We start from the raw sequence: 19,588 nt of genomic DNA, 5'->3' as shown, positions 1-19,588 counted from the left end.
AAGATTATAATCTCCTTTCAAGCAACATATTTCTTAACAACTGAATTGTAACTCAGCACACGGCTATGTTATGCTTGCAAGTTTTGACTGTTCTACCTTATAACGTTGTCGTGAATTACAAAGTAATCTGTCCCTGAATTCTTCATTCGCCATTGTATTGCTGTCTAAAAGCACATCTTCTATTCTTTCGTGTGACCATTCGAATACAAGTCTGTTCATATATAAGGTTAATCTATCGTCTGACATTAAGATGACAAAAGTGCCTTTATCACTGTCAGGTTCACAGGGTATATTGTTCCAGAGAAAACAATCTCGGATAAAACTAAGCTTTGCGTAATCAATAAGGCAATCTAGTATCTTTGTGCTGCAATTAATTACCAGGAAATCAAAAACCTTATTATATATGGTTGTGTAAATACCATTTGTTTTCGTAAGATATGTACCAACAAGGGTATCCATGTCTTCTTTGATTGTTACCGTTGACCTTCCTCTAGTCAGCCAACATGCTTCAGAAACATCATCTAATGCATCACGTTTACTAGGTTATTTACTTGGCAGGTATGTCTTTCGTAATTCATTATCATTATTAACACAAAGTGCTAACGCACAAATCTGACACTCACCAACTTCTCCTTGATTCCAAAGGCTGTTCAACTCTTTTTCCCATACTTCTAAAGGTAAACGGAAAAACAGTTTCATTTTAATGTTGCCTTGTTTACTACAAATCACACATAAAAGAGTAAAATAGTCATACTTATACATCGTGGCTATATCATATTTACCTAAATGTGATTTGGCTATGTCTTTTCTTTCTGATATAGATAACCTTAATGTTTTTGAGTTAACATTACATGCAATCGACTTGAATGGGAGTAAAACATTATTTTTTTTATCTAAATATTCCGGTGATCGACATGATGTAACAATTTTACAATTTAGACTGATGTAGTTTGTTTTACAACACCTAGTAACTGCTCCCAGCTGTCAATCAGCTGTTGTTTGGCAGAAAAGTACCACCAATATGATCAATAACAAACACAGATTGTTTCCAGGCTTATAAAAATATGTAATATCTTTTGAATCTGTTATAAGAATGACTGCTTATCCCATCTCTTTCAGATGTGGAGCAACGTGTCTGATTACAACAGTTTTACCAACTCCTGACCCCAACAACAGTGTACATTTTTATGTTTTACATATTTAAAACGTACTTAGATGCCTTTGTAATGATCCTGCGTTCATTTTTCTATTTGTTTATCAATTTGTGCTGTTAAGAACAAAACGTATAAATGATATGATAACCTTAAGTTGTTTGAGTTAACATTACATGCAAACGACTTGAATGGGAGTAAAACTTTTTTTTTATCTAAATATACATGTACCTATGATCGACATGATGAAACAATTTTACAATTATGAACTGATATAGTTTGTTCTACAACACCTAGTAACTGCTCCTAGCTGTCAATCAGCTGTTGTTTGGCAGCAAAGTACCACCAATATGATCAATAACAAAAACAGATTGTTTTCCAGGCTTATAAAAATATCTTATATCTTTTGAATCTGTTATAAGAATGATAGGCGAGTGATATGAGAGCCAAATTTACATTTTTTTATGCACCTACCTAACACACCGTTAAATTATATATCACTGGAAAGCTAAGAATGTGTACTTTCTAAATATCCCGGTCGTCAAAAGAAATTGTGGTGCATTTGTTTTTCAATCGAGGTCAAAGGTCATGTGTGCAATTTCAATTGACAAGAAGACACAACTATGTTTTCTGTGTATTTATTGTGTGGGTAGAGCGAACAGGGTGATGAGCTATTTGGTGAGCTTACTTTCGGGTGCTGCTTGCTTCTTACAGAAAGCTGACACAATTGTCTTTGGCAGGCCTGAAAATAGTCAAAACCAGGATTCAATAAAAAAGAGTCTTTATTTCTTGATAGCGTATGGCAGAGTCTATAATATATATTACATCACAACATAATAATAGACAGTAAACTAACAATACCAAAAGTTCATAAACTAAGCCTTTACATGGCTTAGTATAATTAAACCAAATAAAATATGAAATTTAAAGATAAAACATCCTAACTGATTTCTATTACTGAATAGGGAACAAGATTTTATAACACCTTAACCAAACAGATATAAATTTCAAATTGTCTTTTTATTACTAAAAAAATCTTTAACATTAAATTTTATCATCTTTATAAAATATTAAAACTAAATATAAACAATCTGCATTGTTTAAAATGACTCTCAATAGACATGCCATAATGAAACAGGTAATTAATCTCCAACAAGTTTATATACAAAATATTCTAATTAAAACAAACACTTGCAAACTAATTTGCATATCAAGGGGGGATAACTACTTAAGTTATCTCTGGGGACCTAGCTCACATACTAAAATTAAACATTCTGGGACTACTGAGTTAATTTACTCTAAAGTAAAATACAATTTAAATAAAGAAATATATTTAGATGCCCTTAAACTGTATGCATCATTCTCAACTATAAGAATAATAAATAAACAAAGTCTTAAAATATAGAAATCACAAGGCTGGAATGGGAAATTCAGGAGAACTAATGTTTTTTTGCTTATACAAGCTTTGTTACTTGGCGACGATGGAAAACTAACATGAATGTATTGAATAATAAATGTATTACACAAACCATGACCAATGTTGGCTCTAAACTGGTGAAAATATTTGTCCCGCAATTTTGTCGCAAGTAAACCCTGAGTTATCTCCCATATATTTAAATATATGGCAGCCCGCAATACCAAAACTTAACTGTACATTCAAGATATGTACACAGTGACATAATTAAACAAAAGTAATTAACTAAAACTTTTACAAACTAAACTGAAACTTATAAACAAATATATTTACACAAGTTATGTTTCTGTTTACCAAATAAAGGACTTTTTGCCAAAAGTACTTTAGTTAACTTTTCAAACAATTTACATTTTTGACGGTTTCTTAAATAATTTGAATTAACAACCCAATATTTAATTCAATTAATTAACCTTTCAAAATTGAATAAATTACCTTCTTAGTTTTTAAAACCTAATAGAAAAATATATATAAAATATGTACTCACCTGAAAATAGTCAAAACCAGGATTCAATAAAAAAGAGTCTTTATTTCTTGATAGCGTATGGCAGAGTGACGCTAATCAAGAAAAAAAGTGAATCAATGGAATTAAACTAATTTTCTGGTTTTGAGCCAATCAAAATTTAGTTTACAAAGTTTTCAGTGTAAAAGTGGCAGATTATCGTACCACGTGCAAAACCACTCATTGTCAATGTGGCTATTTCTATTTCCTTCTTTATCAACTTAACTTGGGAAAAGTTGTCTAATTACATAAAGTATTTATTTGTTAACCCTTACAAAAGAACTAATGGACATTACATAATTTAATCTGTCGCCTTGCTTTTTTCAGAGACGAGATAAATACATACAAGATAACTTGAAAATAATCTCTCTTTTGTTTAACAGAATTACACCTTATATTTATATATTAAGATAGATAATAAAGTGAAAGAAAACTTGTGAACCAAACTTCAAAATGTTTTAAGCCAAATATAAAATTAAATTTCCAAAGCTTCAAAATGTTAAATTCATCTTTAAATAGTCAAATATAATATTCTTTTCACATGAATTAATTGTAAACAAATCTGAAAAATAATACCAGAACGGTACAGTATATTTAGAAAATGTCAAACATGATAACTTTATTACAACAATGATGTCTTTGAATTGTATATGTATAGGAATTTCCATAAATTCGCACTGAATATCCTCGAAAAAGTGAGTCGAGTCGAATCCTTCAAGATCACTAGATATATATATACACACGGAAATGAATATCTTCCATAGAATTGATTAGATGAAGCGAGTGTTTTCCAATAGTAACGGGTTATGTATCGATGCGGTCAGTACAGCAATATTTACGGTAATTCAGTAGCAGTTTTGTTGTATTCCATATGAACAGAGACCATAAAACAGAATAGTGTCTTATGCATAATACTAATATTATAAAACTGAAAAAAAAAATACATGTTATGTACACAATAAAAATATAAGTCTTGTTCATCAAGGTCATATAAAACTAAGGGGAGATAATCAAGATATGCCATATGAATATTGATCAAAATACAAAAAACTTTGTACAAAGTGATTTTCAAAAGATAAACCCAAATGGTAACATTACAATATAAAACAAAATTATCTTTGTCTTTAAATCCTTTTAATTCAATCAGGTGGTGACGGCCACTCAAAACCAAAAAAAATAAGATAATTATCCAATATAATAATGGTTTTATAAAAATGTTTATACAAATGAGGTCAAATCAGCTGCAGATGCTATCTTTGTTTTATTTGAAGAATCTGCTGGCGGATTTAGAATATTAGCGAATCCTTGGTGTGTCACATAGACGTAGGCATTGAATGGTTGATTTAAAATATATGGAAGCTTATAACGATTCCTTAAGCTAAGTGAAATTGTAGTGGGAATCTGAATACTTTGCTCAGTTAACAAATTAGTTACTTGAAAGGATGACCATGTGGCAAATAATTTACATGAGGGAAATGCGGCAACAGTCAATTCTTTAACGGATGGTTTTGAAATTTGATAGTAAGATGGGCACAAAGACAAGTTTAAAATAGGTACAATAACACAATCGCCACCTGAGGTAATTTCTAAAACCAAAGTCGTACATCGGTTATGTTTTGATTTGTACAAATAGCAAATTAAAAATATCAAAAACAATAAGACAATTATACTCAAAATAACTGATGCATGTACCCATGAAAATTCTGAAATAAATTGGTGAACTTTTGTTGAAAAATCATTCTGTGGTTCTTCAGTGGGATTATGATATATAAATGATGGGGGAGTTTGAGATTCTACACAAGAGAAAAATTGCATAACTGACATAACCATTGCCATTCTTGGTGCTTTACAATACATAAAACTGACAACTATGAGAACAAAATTAGCCATATTACTAAATAATATATGATCTGTAAAGGTCTGGAGCCAACACACTTTGGCTAAAAATAGTATAGATTCTTGTCGAAACTCTGCACCATTTTTCAAACATTGAATGATATCTTCTTGATTTGTTGATTCAATGATGACACACAAACTTATAAGGACTATGAAGGTTGAGAAGAGCAGACTGTTCCAATTCATCAGAGAATAGCCTACAATGATATTGAAACGGAAAGTTAGATGGGCCTTGGTCTTATTTGACTGCATATTTGAGCTCTAAACATACAATCTAGCACTATGAACTACAGAATTAACTATAAAAATATGACAACCGCTCATCCAAATTTCGAAAACCCAACACATTGTAAACCACTTATCTAGGATAATGAAACTCTGAACAAATTAGAAACTTGTCTGTACACCGGTGTTTTTTCTTCATCCAACATTTACCAAAAGGCATTGAGTCAAGTTTGTATTGGTGAGATGACAAAATAGGAACTAAACTATCCAAGGATATGAATAATCATAAAATGGGTAGATATCTATGTATCACTTAAACATATAAGGGGGATACCTGTGTATCACTTAAACATATAAGGGGGGATACCTGTGTATCACTTAAACATATAAGGGGGGATACCTGTGTATCACTCAAACATATAAGGGGGGATACCTGTGTATCACTCAAACATATAATAGTAAGGGGGGATACCTGTGTATCACTTAACATATAATAGTAAGGGGGGATACCTGTGTATCACTTAACATATAAGGGGGGATACCTGTGTATCACTCAAACATATAAGGGGGGATACCTGTGTATCACTTAAACATATAAACAGATACGACAAAATAGGATATTAGGCCTTTACAAATTAAAGTTTAAAAAGGGACTTTTTTCTCTTTCCTTTCTTGGTCCATCTAATGTTTATGTAATCCAACATATCCTGATCAAAGTTTGTATCAGGTTCCCAAGTATGTGTGTTATCCAGCCATTTTACATACATCTCAACACGACCATTCTTGCGTCGACCTTTGATGATTTCTTTAAAAGTATATTTTTTCAATGGGTCAATGACAGGTTGGGGAGGGGGTTGTACTACATTATCTTGTACATCTTGGATTTCTGCATCACCTTCTAGGGATTCTGTGTCTGAATCAGGTGCTGGTGCATCATTTTGTTTTGGTGGGTTGACAGTCAACCTTTGACGAACTGGTTCAGGGCGAGTATAAAGATGAAGATTAGTTGCATTCATGAGGGATTTATGTTTCTTTTGGTCAGACTGTCTTAAAGCATATGTGTGATTTGGACCAATCTCTTCAATATGGTATGGACCCTCAGCTTTGTCACAGAGTTTACGTGACATTCCTTGTGGGAATTTGTGTACTTTGATTAGAACCAAATCACCAACAGCAAAAGTTTGGGTTTTTGCTTTCTCATCATGGCGAACTTTATCTTTTTCCTTGTTCACTGCCTCATTTTGATGTGCAATTGTGTGTGCAACTTTTATATTGGAAATAAATTGGTTGAGGTAAGTTTTTGTGTCCTGAGGTAAATTATCTTTCGGTTCTAGAGCTATATCAAAGGGAATTTTCATATCCTGACCAAACATCATGTAAAAAGGAGAAAAACCTGTAGCTGATGAGACAGACCTTCTGAAAGCCATCATTATACTTGGGATTAAAGAAGGCCATTTATCATGAGTTTCATTGCAATAAGTACGAAGAGATTGAGCGAGAGTATGGTTTTGTCTTTCCACAGTACCATTTGTGTTTGGATGGTAAGAAGAAGTGTGGTATTGAGTAATTTGAAAGATTTCACATATAGCTTTGACAATCTTACTCAAGAAAGCCTGTCCCCGGTCACTGCAGAGGACTCTTGGACTACCGTACCTAGTTACAACTCCATTGTAAAGATTTTCTGCTATTTCTTTTGCATTTTGAGTCTTCATAGGAAATCCCTCACACCATCGACTAAAGGCATCAACGACTAACAAAACATACTCATAACCATCTGGTGATTTAGTAAGTGGACCAAGAACATCAATGTGCCACCTATCAAAACGACCAACTTGGGGCATTTTTGTAAGAGGAGGCCTGTTAGGGTTACAATTTTGTTTTGCTCTTTGACATCTGTCACACGATTTAGAATAATCAATAACATTTTGGTGCATGTTATTCCACCAATACTTTTCCATTAGAGAATTGTATACCTTTTCCCTACCAATGTGACCTCCAGAAGCTAAAGAGTCATGATAAAACTTTAATGCATCAAGTCGCAAACACTTAGGAAGGGCAATTTGTTTAATTCTTTTAAAATCTTCTGCTAAACCACGACATCGTTTTTGGTACCAATGATTTAAAACACCATCACTTAAACTAAAATACTTGCTTTCTGAGACAACCTTGTCTCTAAGTTTGCGATCATCTGGTAATTCCCCTAAAGAAAGATAAGTATAGATTGCAGAGAAATCGGGACACTCTTTTTTGTAATTGAGAGAGAGAAACTTTGTCTTCAATTGTTTCCTGAACATTTTGAGCTTCAATAGCAGCTACCATAGGGCTTTCATGTCCATCATCAACATGATCAAACTCATAAATCAGTTTTACCCCTGTTCTCCACTTTGGTTTATACTCATCAAATTCTTCTGCATCAGAGAGTACATCTTCAGACTCTAATGGTTCTGATAGAGACTCGGTATCATCAGGGGACTCAGAAAGAATATCTTTTGACAATGATATAGCTTGAACAGAATCAGTATTGAAAGGATTTGGAATACGACTAAGACAGTCAGCCACAACATTGCTTTTACCAGGTCTATGAATGATAGAAAATTGAAGATCTTGCATTCTTAGTGCCCAACGTGCCAATATACCTGTGTGTTTTGCTGATTTTAACAATACAAGGGCACTGTGATCAGTGACAACAGTAAAGTGACTATTTGCTAGATATGGGCGATAGGTTTCTACACCTTTTAAGATTGCCAGACATTCTTTTTCAGAGGTGTGGTACCTTTTCTCTTCTTTTGTTAAGGTTTTGTTTCCATAGGCTACAACATATTCTTTATTCTCAAAATCTAACTGACCAAGAACAAAACTGATAGCTTCATCTGACGCATCACATGTTAAGATGAAAGGTTTACTTAGATCAGGGTAAGCAAATACAGGAGCCGTTATCAAAGCCTGTTTTATAGATTCAAAAGCTGTTTGACACGTAGGAGTCCATTTGAGTTTGACAGGTTGATTTTTGTGAGTGAGAGCAGTAAGAGGAGAAACAATCTTAGAATAGTCTTTAATGAAGCGGCGATAATAATTTGCCATGCCAAGAAAACTTCTGACCTGTTTCTGGGTTTAAGGTACTGGAAATTCATTTACAGCTCTGGTCTTTTCTGGGTCAGCTTTTACACCATCTTGAGAAATGTAATGACCTAAGAATTTTATCTCTTTCATAGCAAAGTGGCATTTATCGGGGTGCAATTTAAGATTTGCATGTTTGGGTCGTTCAAATACCTGAGAAAGATGATTTAAATGATCCTGAAAGTTTTTGCTAAATACCAGAATGTCATCAACATACACTAAAACAAACTTCCAATTGAGACCACGTAAGACATCAGACATCATTGCCTGGAAAGTGATTGGAGCATTCATCAATCCAAAACTCATACGTTTAAACTGATATACTCCTGTTTGAGTTATAAAAGCAGTTTTGGGCTTACTCTCTTCTGTAAGGGGTACTTGATAATAACCAGACTTCAAATCAAGCGAAATAAAGTATTTGGCCTTGTTCTCACCAATAGCATCAAAGACACTCTCCATGTGGGGTAGGGGAAAAGATTGAGGGAGACAAAGCGAATTCAGCTTGCGATAGTCAATTGCCATTCTCATTGATCCACCTGAACGTTTAAAACACATGACCACTGGAAATGCCCAACTAGAAGAAGAGGGTTCAATTATGCCACTTTCTTGCAATTCTTGAACTTGTCTATCTTGTCCATCCCGAACATGAGGAGGTTGTCTATAAGGATTTAATCTTACAGGTCTAGCCCCTGGGACTGTTTCTATGTTATGTTTATAGAGATGTGTACAACATGTATTACTGAAAAATTATTACACCAGGGTTTTCGATATCACAAACTAGTCAAAACTTTTACTAAATTTTATCATAGGTATAAAGACATCATTCGTAAATATAGCTCAACATGCAGACTTTTTATACGTTCAGGTATTTCACATCCAATTTTTTATGGAAATATTCTTTTTAAAGCACAAAGGTGTCAGTATTCACCTCAGAAACTTACAAAACCTTTAAATAGACTGATTAAGAAGGGATATAATTACGATACTGTTGTCAAGTCATTAAAGATTGCATATTTTGGCGTTAATATTGAGTCACTGATAAGGTCTTTGCGTCGGAACTAAAGACATTTATTCTAAAAACAGTTGTTGGCATGACACGGGTTATGTTCTTCTCATATATGTTATGATGGTATGATACTAAACCCCTAACGGGAAGGATTGTGCCTGATGTTCATATGATGAAATCATAATCTTTCAGTCAGTTTAATTGAAGTCTGGAGCTGGCATGTCAGTTAACTGCTAGTAGTCTGTTGTTATTTATGTATTATTGTCATTTTGTTTATTTTCTTTAGTTACATCTTCTGACATCAGACTCGGACTTCTCTTGAACTGAATTTTAATGTGCGTATTGTTATGCGTTTATTTTTCTACATTGGTTAGAGGTATAGGGGGAGGGTTGAGATCTCACAAACATGTTTAACCCCGCCGCATTTTTGCGCCTGTTCCAAGTCAGGAGCCTCTGGCCTTTGTTAGTCTTGTATTATTTTTATATAAGTTTCTTGTGTACAATTTGGAAATTAGTATGGCGTTCATTATCACTGAACTAGTATATATTTGTTTAGGGGCCAGCTGAAGGACGCTTCCGGTTGCGGGAATTTCTCGCTACATTGAAGACCTGTTGGTGACCTTCTGCTGTTGTTTTTTATTTGGTCGGGTTGTTGTCTCTTTGACACATTCCCCATTTCCATTCTCAATTTTATTTTTTACAGAGTTTGTCTTTAGTGCCGTGTGGAGGCAGTAGAGTGCCTCCCCGTGCTTCAGGTTTATGCTCTTATAATATACTAGATTATGGAGTGTGTGTCCGAGCGAGAACTGCTCTAGTTCATTACTTTAGAAATATTTATCAAAAAGTAGTATTTCAATATTCAGCCCCATTCTACTATTTAGTCAGCCATCAGTCCTACCCTGATATACACTATCTTTTTCGGGTAATTTATACTGGTAGCGTTTGACATTTTCAGCCGAACAAAAACTTATCAATTTTACATAACTTTAATTATTGTATGCTGGTTCATATTCTGGACGCCAATCTTTGCTCCTTTATTATGTAATTCACTAACAAAACAATTATGAAGCTTAGAAACGGAAAAATACTAAAAACTAAACTTGTTCAAAGGGTATCTACACGTCTCAATCTTCAAAATCGGTTATCTAAAAATACTATCATCGCTAACATTTTTAACAATAAAAATCGTGGTTACCCTTCTATCGATAAGTGTCATGCCAAAAAATTACTTACATGTCCCCGTCTTTCCACCAACAATACGGTAAGGTCCACGTTTAATGGTCGCACATTTTCTTTAAATTTTGAAACTGATATAACTTGAAAAACAAACAGTATTATTTATTTACTCACATGAAACAAACCGGGGTGTGGTATTCAGTACGTAGGAGAAACTGGACGATATTTATCTAAACGCACTCAAGAACATCTGTATCGTTTTAAAAGACCAAATAAATTCAAAAGTATCATTTACCAACACCTTAAGAAGCACAACCATCCGTTTAAGTATTTAGCAGTTCAACCTTTAGAAGTAGTTAATAAGCAGCCTGGTGAATCGCATTCAAAGTTTGTACGATCACGGAAAATAATTGAATTAAATTGGATTAAAAAATTACAGACAGTTTACCCTCTCGGTCTAAATGATAATATCATGGGAATTGGTAATATATCTAGAACCAATTCCGTTAACATTTTGGATATAGTTTCTAAAACTGTTCGTAAAAACCGTTCTCACGGTCGTAGAACAAATCGCAATCAAAGAAAATTTCGGGCCAATCATACCAATATTTCGGACCTAATTTCTATTTCAAAAAACAACGGCAGACATTATCTGTTAACAAAACTCTGTTCGTTACCGGTTAAAAAGTTAAATAAAATTTTGGAGGATTGCAACACAATTTCATATAGCAGTCCTAAGTATGAAATTGTTCAAATTATTATGGCATATTGTTATTCTAAATTATTTCCCAAAATTGATCGCCCTGAAGATCATAAAAAACATTTTATTAAAATTAAGTATGTCAATAAAGGCTTTGATTTTGTAAATATTGCCGGTATATTTAACGACCATTCTGTTAAAGAACAAATTCCTGGTTATTTTGACAATACTGAGCTACCTCTTATTTGTTATATTTACAAGAAATCTACCCGGAAATTTGTGTTTAATTATAGTCAATTGTGTAAAGATGTTAATATCAGTGATAATACACCTACTTCGTGTAATTGCAGTAATTCCGCATATATTTATGGACCCATTTCCCATGTTATAACAGGAGATCTTAACATCGTTCAAGACCGAGAGTTAAAATCATTCCTCAGTAAAGGACCTAAATATCGTCCCCCGTCAATTATTAATTGGAATGAGTGTCGTAATATCATCCACGACTCACTCCATACTTACTGTATGAAATGGATAAAACGGGAAAAAGCTGACAAAAAATCTTTGGACTCTTTTTTTAATTCAGTAATGAAGATAGTTGATATACGTATTCAACATTTTAAAGAACATTTTACTATTAACAATAACCACAATAAACCTATTTCTCGTATCAAACATAAACTAAAAGAACTAGCCAAGGAATTTGTTTTTGTCCCGGCCGATAAAGCTGCTAATAATATTATTATTGTTTGACGTAAATTTTACATTGAGGTTCTGAAAAAGGAAATCACAAATTCACCAACATTCCAACTGACTCCATTTTCAGAAAACGAAATCTGTAACAAACATAAACTTTTAGCCACCGCTTTACAAGCAGAGCCAAATACAATGAAAGTCCCAACTATGTATTGGCTTCCGAAGCTACACAAAACCCCTTACAAATATAGATTTATTTCGTCTTCAAGCCATTGTTCAACTACTAAATTGTCTATTCTTCTTACCAGCACACTAGGTACAATTAAAAACCTTATAATAAATTGTTCAAATAAGGCCTTCGAAAATAGTGGAATAAATTACTTTTGGAGTGTCAAAAACTCGTTGGAAGTACTTGATAAATTGCATGCTCATATTGGTGATTTTGAATCTGTTCAAAGTTTTGATTTTTCTACCCTGTATACCACATTGCCTCACATTCTCATTAAGAAAAAATTCACACAACTTATTAAATGGGCATTCAAAAAATCAGAATGTGAATATATATGTTCAAACTCTTTTAGGTCATTTTTTAGTAGCAATAAACAAAAAAACTATGTTAATTGGACATGCTTTGATGCTATATATGCCCTTGAATTTTTACTAGATAACATTTTTGTTCGCTTTGGTGATTCCGTATATCGTCAGATTATCGGAATTCCAAAGGGGACTAACTGTGCACCACTTATTGCGGACCTCTTTTTGTATTGTTATGAGTTACAATTTATGACAAAAATAAGCAAAGACCCATCAAAACAACATCTGATAAACAAATTTAATAATACTTTTAGATATTTGGATGATATTTTGGCTCTCAATAATGACGACTTCAGTATGTATATTAATGAAATTTATCCTGCTGAACTTACTTTAAATAAAGCTAATACTAATAATGACCACTGCCCTTTCCTCGATCTTGATATCTATATCACTAACGGAAAGCTGAATACTAAAATTTATGATAAAAGGGATGATTTTTCATTTCCTATCGTTAATTATCCGTTTTTAGATGGTGACGTTCCCTTGTCACCATCTTACGGTGTTTATATATCTCAACTTGTACGATTCGCTCGTGTTTGTAACAATGTTTTAGATTTTAACGAGAGAAATTTATGTATTACTGAAAAATTATTACACCAGGGTTTTCGATATCACAAACTAGTCAAAACTTTTACTAAATTTTATCATAGGTATAAAGACATCATTCGTAAATATAGCTCAACATGCAGACTTTTTATACGTTCAGGTATTTCACATCCAATTTTTTATGGAAATATTCTTTTTAAAGCACAAAGGTGTCAGTATTCACCTCAGAAACTTACAAAACCTTTAAATAGACTGATTAAGAAGGGATATAATTACGATACTGTTGTCAAGTCATTAAAGATTGCATATTTTGGCGTTAATATTGAGTCACTGATAAGGTCTTTGCGTCGGAACTAAAGACATTTATTCTAAAAACAGTTGTTGGCATGACACGGGTTATGTTCTTCTCATATATGTTATGATGGTATGATACTAAACCCCTAACGGGAAGGATTGTGCCTGATGTTCATATGATGAAATCATAATCTTTCAGTCAGTTTAATTGAAGTCTGGAGCTGGCATGTCAGTTAACTGCTAGTAGTCTGTTGTTATTTATGTATTATTGTCATTTTGTTTATTTTCTTTAGTTACATCTTCTGACATCAGACTCGGACTTCTCTTGAACTGAATTTTAATGTGCGTATTGTTATGCGTTTATTTTTCTACATTGGTTAGAGGTATAGGGGGAGGGTTGAGATCTCACAAACATGTTTAACCCCGCCGCATTTTTGCGCCTGTCCCAAGTCAGGAGCCTCTGGCCTTTGTTAGTCTTGTATTATTTTTATATTAGTTTCTTGTGTACAATTTGGAAATTAGTATGGCGTTCATTATCACTGAACTAGTATATATTTGTTTAGGGGCCAGCTGAAGGACGCTTCCGGGTGCGGGAATTTCTCGCTACATTGAAGACCTGTTGGTGACCTTCTGCTGTTGTTTTTTATTTGGTCGGGTTGTTGTCTCTTTGACACATTCCCCATTTCCATTCTCAATTTTATTTTTTACAGAGTTTGTCTTTAATGCCGTGTGGAGGCAGTAGAGTGCCTCCCCGTGCTTCAGGTTTATGCTCTTATAATATACTAGATTATGGAGTGTGTGTCCGAGCGAGAACTGCTCTAGTTCATTACTTTAGAAATATTTATCAAAAAGTAGTATTTCAATATTCAGCCCCATTCTACTATTTAGTCAGCCATCAGTCCTACCCTGATATACACTATCTTTTTCGGGTAATTTATACTGGTAGCGTTTGACATTTTCAGCCGAACAAAAACTTATCAATTTTACATAACTTTAATTATTGTATGCTGGTTCATATTCTGGACGCCAATCTTTGCTCCTTTATTATGTAATTCACTAACAAAACAATTATGAAGCTTAGAAACGGAAAAATACTAAAAACTAAACTTGTTCAAAGGGTATCTACACGTCTCAATCTTCAAAATCGGTTATCTAAAAATACTATCATCGCTAACATTTTTAACAATAAAAATCGTGGTTACCCTTCTATCGATAAGTGTCATGCCAAAAAATGACTTACATGTCCCCGTCTTTCCACCAACAATACGGTAAGGTCCACGTTTAATGGTCGCACATTTTCTTTAAATTTTGAAACTGATATAACTTGAAAAACAAACAGTATTATTTATTTACTCACATGAAACAAACCGGGGTGTGGTATTCAGTACGTAGGAGAAACTGGACGATATTTATCTAAACGCACTCAAGAACATCTGTATCGTTTTAAAAGACCAAATAAATTCAAAAGTATCATTTACCAACACCTTAAGAAGCACAACCATCCGTTTAAGTATTTAGCAGTTCAACCTTTAGAAGTAGTTAATAAGCAGCCTGGTGAATCGCATTCAAAGTTTGTACGATCACGGAAAATAATTGAATTAAATTGGATTAAAAAATTACAGACAGTTTACCCTCTCGGTCTAAATGATAATATCATGGGAATTGGTAATATATCTAGAACCAATTCCGTTAACATTTTGGATATAGTTTCTAAAACTGTTCGTAAAAACCGTTCTCACGGTCGTAGAACAAATCGCAATCAAAGAAAATTTCGGGCCAATCATACCAATATTTCGGACCTAATTTCTATTTCAAAAAACAACGGCAGACATTATCTGTTAACAAAACTCTGTTCGTTACCGGTTAATAAGTTAAATAAAATTTTGGAGGATTGCAACACAATTTCATATAGCAGTCCTAAGTATGAAATTGTTCAAATTATTATGGCATATTGTTATTCTAAATTATTTCCCAAAATTGATCGCCCTGAAGATCATAAAAAACATTTTATTAAAATTAAGTATGTCAATAAAGGCTTTGATTTTGTAAATATTGCCGGTATATTTAACGACCATTCTGTTAAAGAACAAATTCCTGGTTATTTTGACAATACTGAGCTACCTCTTATTTGTTATATTTACAAGAAATCTACCCGGAAATTTGTGTTTAATTATAGTCAATTGTGTAAAGATGTTAATATCAGTGATAATACACCTACTTCGTGTAATTGCAGTAATTCCGCATATATTTATGGACCCATTTCCCATGTTATAACAGGAGATCTTAACATCGTTCAAGACCGAGAGTTAAAATCATTCCTCAGTAAAGGACCTAAATATCGTCCCCCGTCAATTATTAATTGGAATGAGTGTCGTAATATCATCCACGACTCACTCCATACTTACTGTATGAAATGGATAAAACGGGAAAAAGCTGACAAAAAATCTTTGGACTCTTTTTTTAATTCAGTAATGAAGATAGTTGATATACGTATTCAACATTTTAAAGAACATTTTACTATTAACAATAACCACAATAAACCTATTTCTCGTATCAAACATAAACTAAAAGAACTAGCCAAGGAATTTGTTTTTGTCCCGGCCGATAAAGCTGCTAATAATATTATTATTGTTTGACGTAAATTTTACATTGAGGTTCTGAAAAAGGAAATCACCAATTCACCAACATTCCAACTGACTCCATTTTCAGAAAACGAAATCTGTAACAAACATAAACTTTTAGCCACCGCTTTACAAGCAGAGCCAAATACAATGAAAGTCCCAACTATGTATTGGCTTCCGAAGCTACACAAAACCCCTTACAAATATAGATTTATTTCGTCTTCAAGCCATTGTTCAACTACTAAATTGTCTATTCTTCTTACCAGCACACTAGGTACAATTAAAAACCTTATAATAAATTGTTCAAATAAGGCCTTCGAAAATAGTGGAATAAATTACTTTTGGAGTGTCAAAAACTCGTTGGAAGTACTTGATAAATTGCATGCTCATATTGGTGATTTTGAATCTGTTCAAAGTTTTGATTTTTCTACCCTGTATACTACATTGCCTCACATTCTCATTAAGAAAAAATTCACACAACTTATTAAATGGGCATTCAAAAAATCAGAATGTGAATATATATGTTCAAACTCTTTTAGGTCATTTTTTAGTAGCAATAAACAAAAAAACTATGTTAATTGGACATGCTTTGATACTATATATGCCCTTGAATTTTTACTAGATAACATTTTTGTTCGCTTTGGTGATTCCGTATATCGTCAGATTATCGGAATTCCAATGGGGACTAACTGTGCACCACTTATTGCGGACCTCTTTTTGTATTGTTATGAGTTACAATTTATGACAAAAATAAGCAAAGACCCATCAAAACAACATCTGATAAACAAATTTAATAATACTTTTAGATATTTGGATGATATTTTGGCTCTCAATAATGACGACTTCAGTATGTATATTAATGAAATTTATCCTGCTGAACTTACTTTAAATAAAGCTAATACTAATAATGACCACTGCCCTTTCCTCGATCTTGATATCTATATCACTAACGGAAAGCTGAATACTAAAGTTTATGATAAAAGGGATGATTTTTCATTTCCTATCGTTAATTATCCGTTTTTAGATGGTGACGTTCCCTTGTCACCATCTTACGGTGTTTATATATCTCAACTTGTACGATTCGCTCGTGTTTGTAACAATGTTTTAGATTTTAACGAGAGAAATTTATGTATTACTGAAAAATTATTACACCAGGGTTTTCGATATCACAAACTAGTCAAAACTTTTACTAAATTTTATCAAGCACCTTGATTTTTCATAAAATCACATCCAAGAATTAGAGTGTGATGTAACTGATCAAGCACATGTACGGTTTGAGTAAATTTTGTGCTACCTACTGTAACAACTATATCAATTTTACCCAAAACTGCGACCTGATTTCCATTTGCAGCTACTACCTGTCTCACATTACCTGGCATAAGATTATGATTGGCATAAGTTGTCTTATTGAGGAAGTTTTTGCTAATAACAGAAATGTTTGCACCTGTGTCAATTAAAGCTTTGGTTGTAGTTTCCCCAACAGTGACTTGTGTGGTGCATTTTTCAGAGTCAAGAGACGTTATAGTAAAAATAGTTTCTGATTGTTTTGTTTTTACTATTTCCTTATCTTTGTGCCTACCTTCAGACTGTTGCCTTAAGGCAGACCCGTATCCCTATGGGTATTGCCTATAGCCTTGTGACATCGCCTTAATTCGCTCAGTACATACAGAAATAAAATGTCCTTGTGTCTTACAATGATGGCATATCTTTTTAAAAGCGGGGCATAATGACCTTGACTTACAAGACTTACCACAGCCTTTACAGGGTCCATTCTGTTTATTCGCATAATTTGGTGCGCTGTTCTGATAACTGTTCTGTTGCGGCCTCATTTGTTGGGGATACTGCATTGGTTGCTGATACTGCTGATTGCTGCTGTACTGGTGTATACATATACGGAGGTGGCATCTGAAATGGTTGTTGATATGGATTATAACACATTTGTTGATTATAAGCACTTGAATTATTTATTTCTTGCTTATTATTTTGTGGTGGTGTAGTTATAGCAGCAACCGACTGAAAATGATTTGCTTATCTTTCTGACATAGAATTTTCTAGTGACGATATAGCTTTGTGGATTGTTTCTTCAACTGAAGTATTGTTCGTTTTTTTCATGTTGACTGTCATTTCGGCGGTAACAGCTTTTATAAGTAAATCATTCATAGATATTGGATTCTGTGGAACAACTATTTGTTGAATGTGTTCTTCCATTCCCCTATAAGTTAATTTAATTAGATATTTGTCAACAACGCTTTTATCTTTGTTGTAACTTAATGCCCTATGAATGTACTCAGTCACAGATTCATGTTCTAATTGGTGAAGATTAGTTAACCTTACATCGTCTTCTTCTAAAGCTCTAAATCTATTTAAAAAAGCAGTTTTGATATTACTTAATGAGTTTGTGACACTAGTGTCTAACATGTGCCACCATTGCTTGGCAATACCATCCAAGTAAAATGGGAAACACAATATCGCATCCCATTCTTCTATTCTTTGTAACGTAACAAAGGCTATGAATGTGGTCCACCATTGTGCTGCATCCATGCTGCCATTATAATGTGTCAGATTGACATGCACCTTGCTTCTTCCTAAGTGCCCTTGTTGATTGGATTGGTTTTGAAATGGAGATTGAGCTGGTACTGCAGCATGACTCTGTGCTGGTACGGTACCAGTTGGCTGTATGGCTTGAATGAGGTGGGCTGGAGCTTGTTGTTGTTCTGGTATCTGTTGAACTGGCTCTGGAGCTGGTTCTGGCACAAGTGGTTCTGGAGCTTGGTTTTCATTGTTAGGCGGTTGATGAACCTGTACTATTTCCTCCGGTGCAATCTCAATCAAAGGTGCCTCTCCATTGTTTGCATTCATGGGTTGTGGCATGTTTAAATTTGCAGATATCAGCCAATAGCTCATAAATAACAGGACTTTTGGGCCTTCCACCAGTTGACACAACTATGTTTTCTGTGTATTTATTGTGTGGGTAGAGCGAACAGGGTGATGAGCTATTTGGTGAGCTTACTTTCGGGTGCTGCGTGCTTCTTACAGAAAGCTGACACAATTGTCTTTGGCAGGCCTGAAAATAGTCAAAACCAGGATTCAATAAAAAAGAGTCTTTATTTCTTGATAGCGTATGGCAGAGTCTATAATATATATTACATCACAACATAATAATAGACAGTAAACTAACAATACCAAAAGTTCATAAACTAAGCCTTTACATGGCTTAGTATAATTAAACCAAATAAAATATGAAATTTAAAGATAAAACATCCTAACTGATTTCTATTACTGAATAGGGAACAAGATTTTATAACGCCTTAACCAAACAGATATAAATTTCAAATTGTCTTTTTATTACTAAAAAAATCTTTAACATTAAATTTTATCATCTTTATAAAATATTAAAACTAAATATAAACAATCTGCATTGTTTAAAATGACTCTCCATAGACATGCCATAATGAAACAGGTAATTAATCTCCAACAAGTTTATATACAAAATATTCTAATTAAAACAAACACTTGCAAACTAATTTGCATATCAAGGGGGGATAACTACTTAAGTTATCTCTGGGGACCTAGCTCACATACTAAAATCA

General features: G+C 33.5%; 1 protein-coding gene across 6 annotated transcripts; it reads right to left on the bottom strand.

The window, feature by feature from the left end:
- Positions 1-1,915: 1,915 nt before the first annotated feature.
- Positions 1,916-19,568, bottom strand: LOC134680759 (KH homology domain-containing protein 4-like). Of its 6 annotated transcripts, none has more exons than XM_063539985.1 (3): positions 18,573-19,568; positions 17,749-17,903; positions 1,916-5,217 (listed from the first exon to the last, which is right to left on the bottom strand). In XM_063539985.1, the coding sequence occupies exons 1-2, from the start codon at positions 18,900-18,902 to the stop codon at positions 17,775-17,777; spliced, it is 459 nt and encodes a 152-aa protein (XP_063396055.1). In that variant the 5' UTR covers positions 18,903-19,568; the 3' UTR covers positions 1,916-5,217; positions 17,749-17,774. The 6 variants fall into 6 exon arrangements, with proteins under 6 accessions (XP_063396055.1, XP_063396057.1, XP_063396054.1 ...); XM_063539987.1 differs by having other exon boundaries at positions 1,916-4,052; XM_063539984.1 differs by having other exon boundaries at positions 17,749-18,719; positions 18,753-19,568.
- Positions 19,569-19,588: the final 20 nt, after the last annotated feature.

Source organism: Mytilus trossulus, chromosome 8 (genome assembly GCF_036588685.1).
Source record: "Mytilus trossulus isolate FHL-02 chromosome 8, PNRI_Mtr1.1.1.hap1, whole genome shotgun sequence".
Taxonomy (NCBI): domain Eukaryota; kingdom Metazoa; phylum Mollusca; class Bivalvia; order Mytilida; family Mytilidae; genus Mytilus; species Mytilus trossulus.
The sequence above is the reverse complement of the archived record's forward strand: the minus strand, read 5'-3'. Positions and strand labels throughout refer to the sequence as shown.

Excerpts from the sequence above, each read along its gene's own strand:
- LOC134680759 (XM_063539981.1), bottom strand. The coding sequence starts at position 17,845 with ATGCAGTATCCCCAACAAATGAGGCCGCAACAGAACAGTTATCAGAAC. Across the intron at positions 5,218-17,748 it reads TGGACCCTGTAAAGGCTGTG|GCTATTCTCTGATGAATTGG; the intron begins GTAAGTCTTGTA and ends ATATCATTGTAG.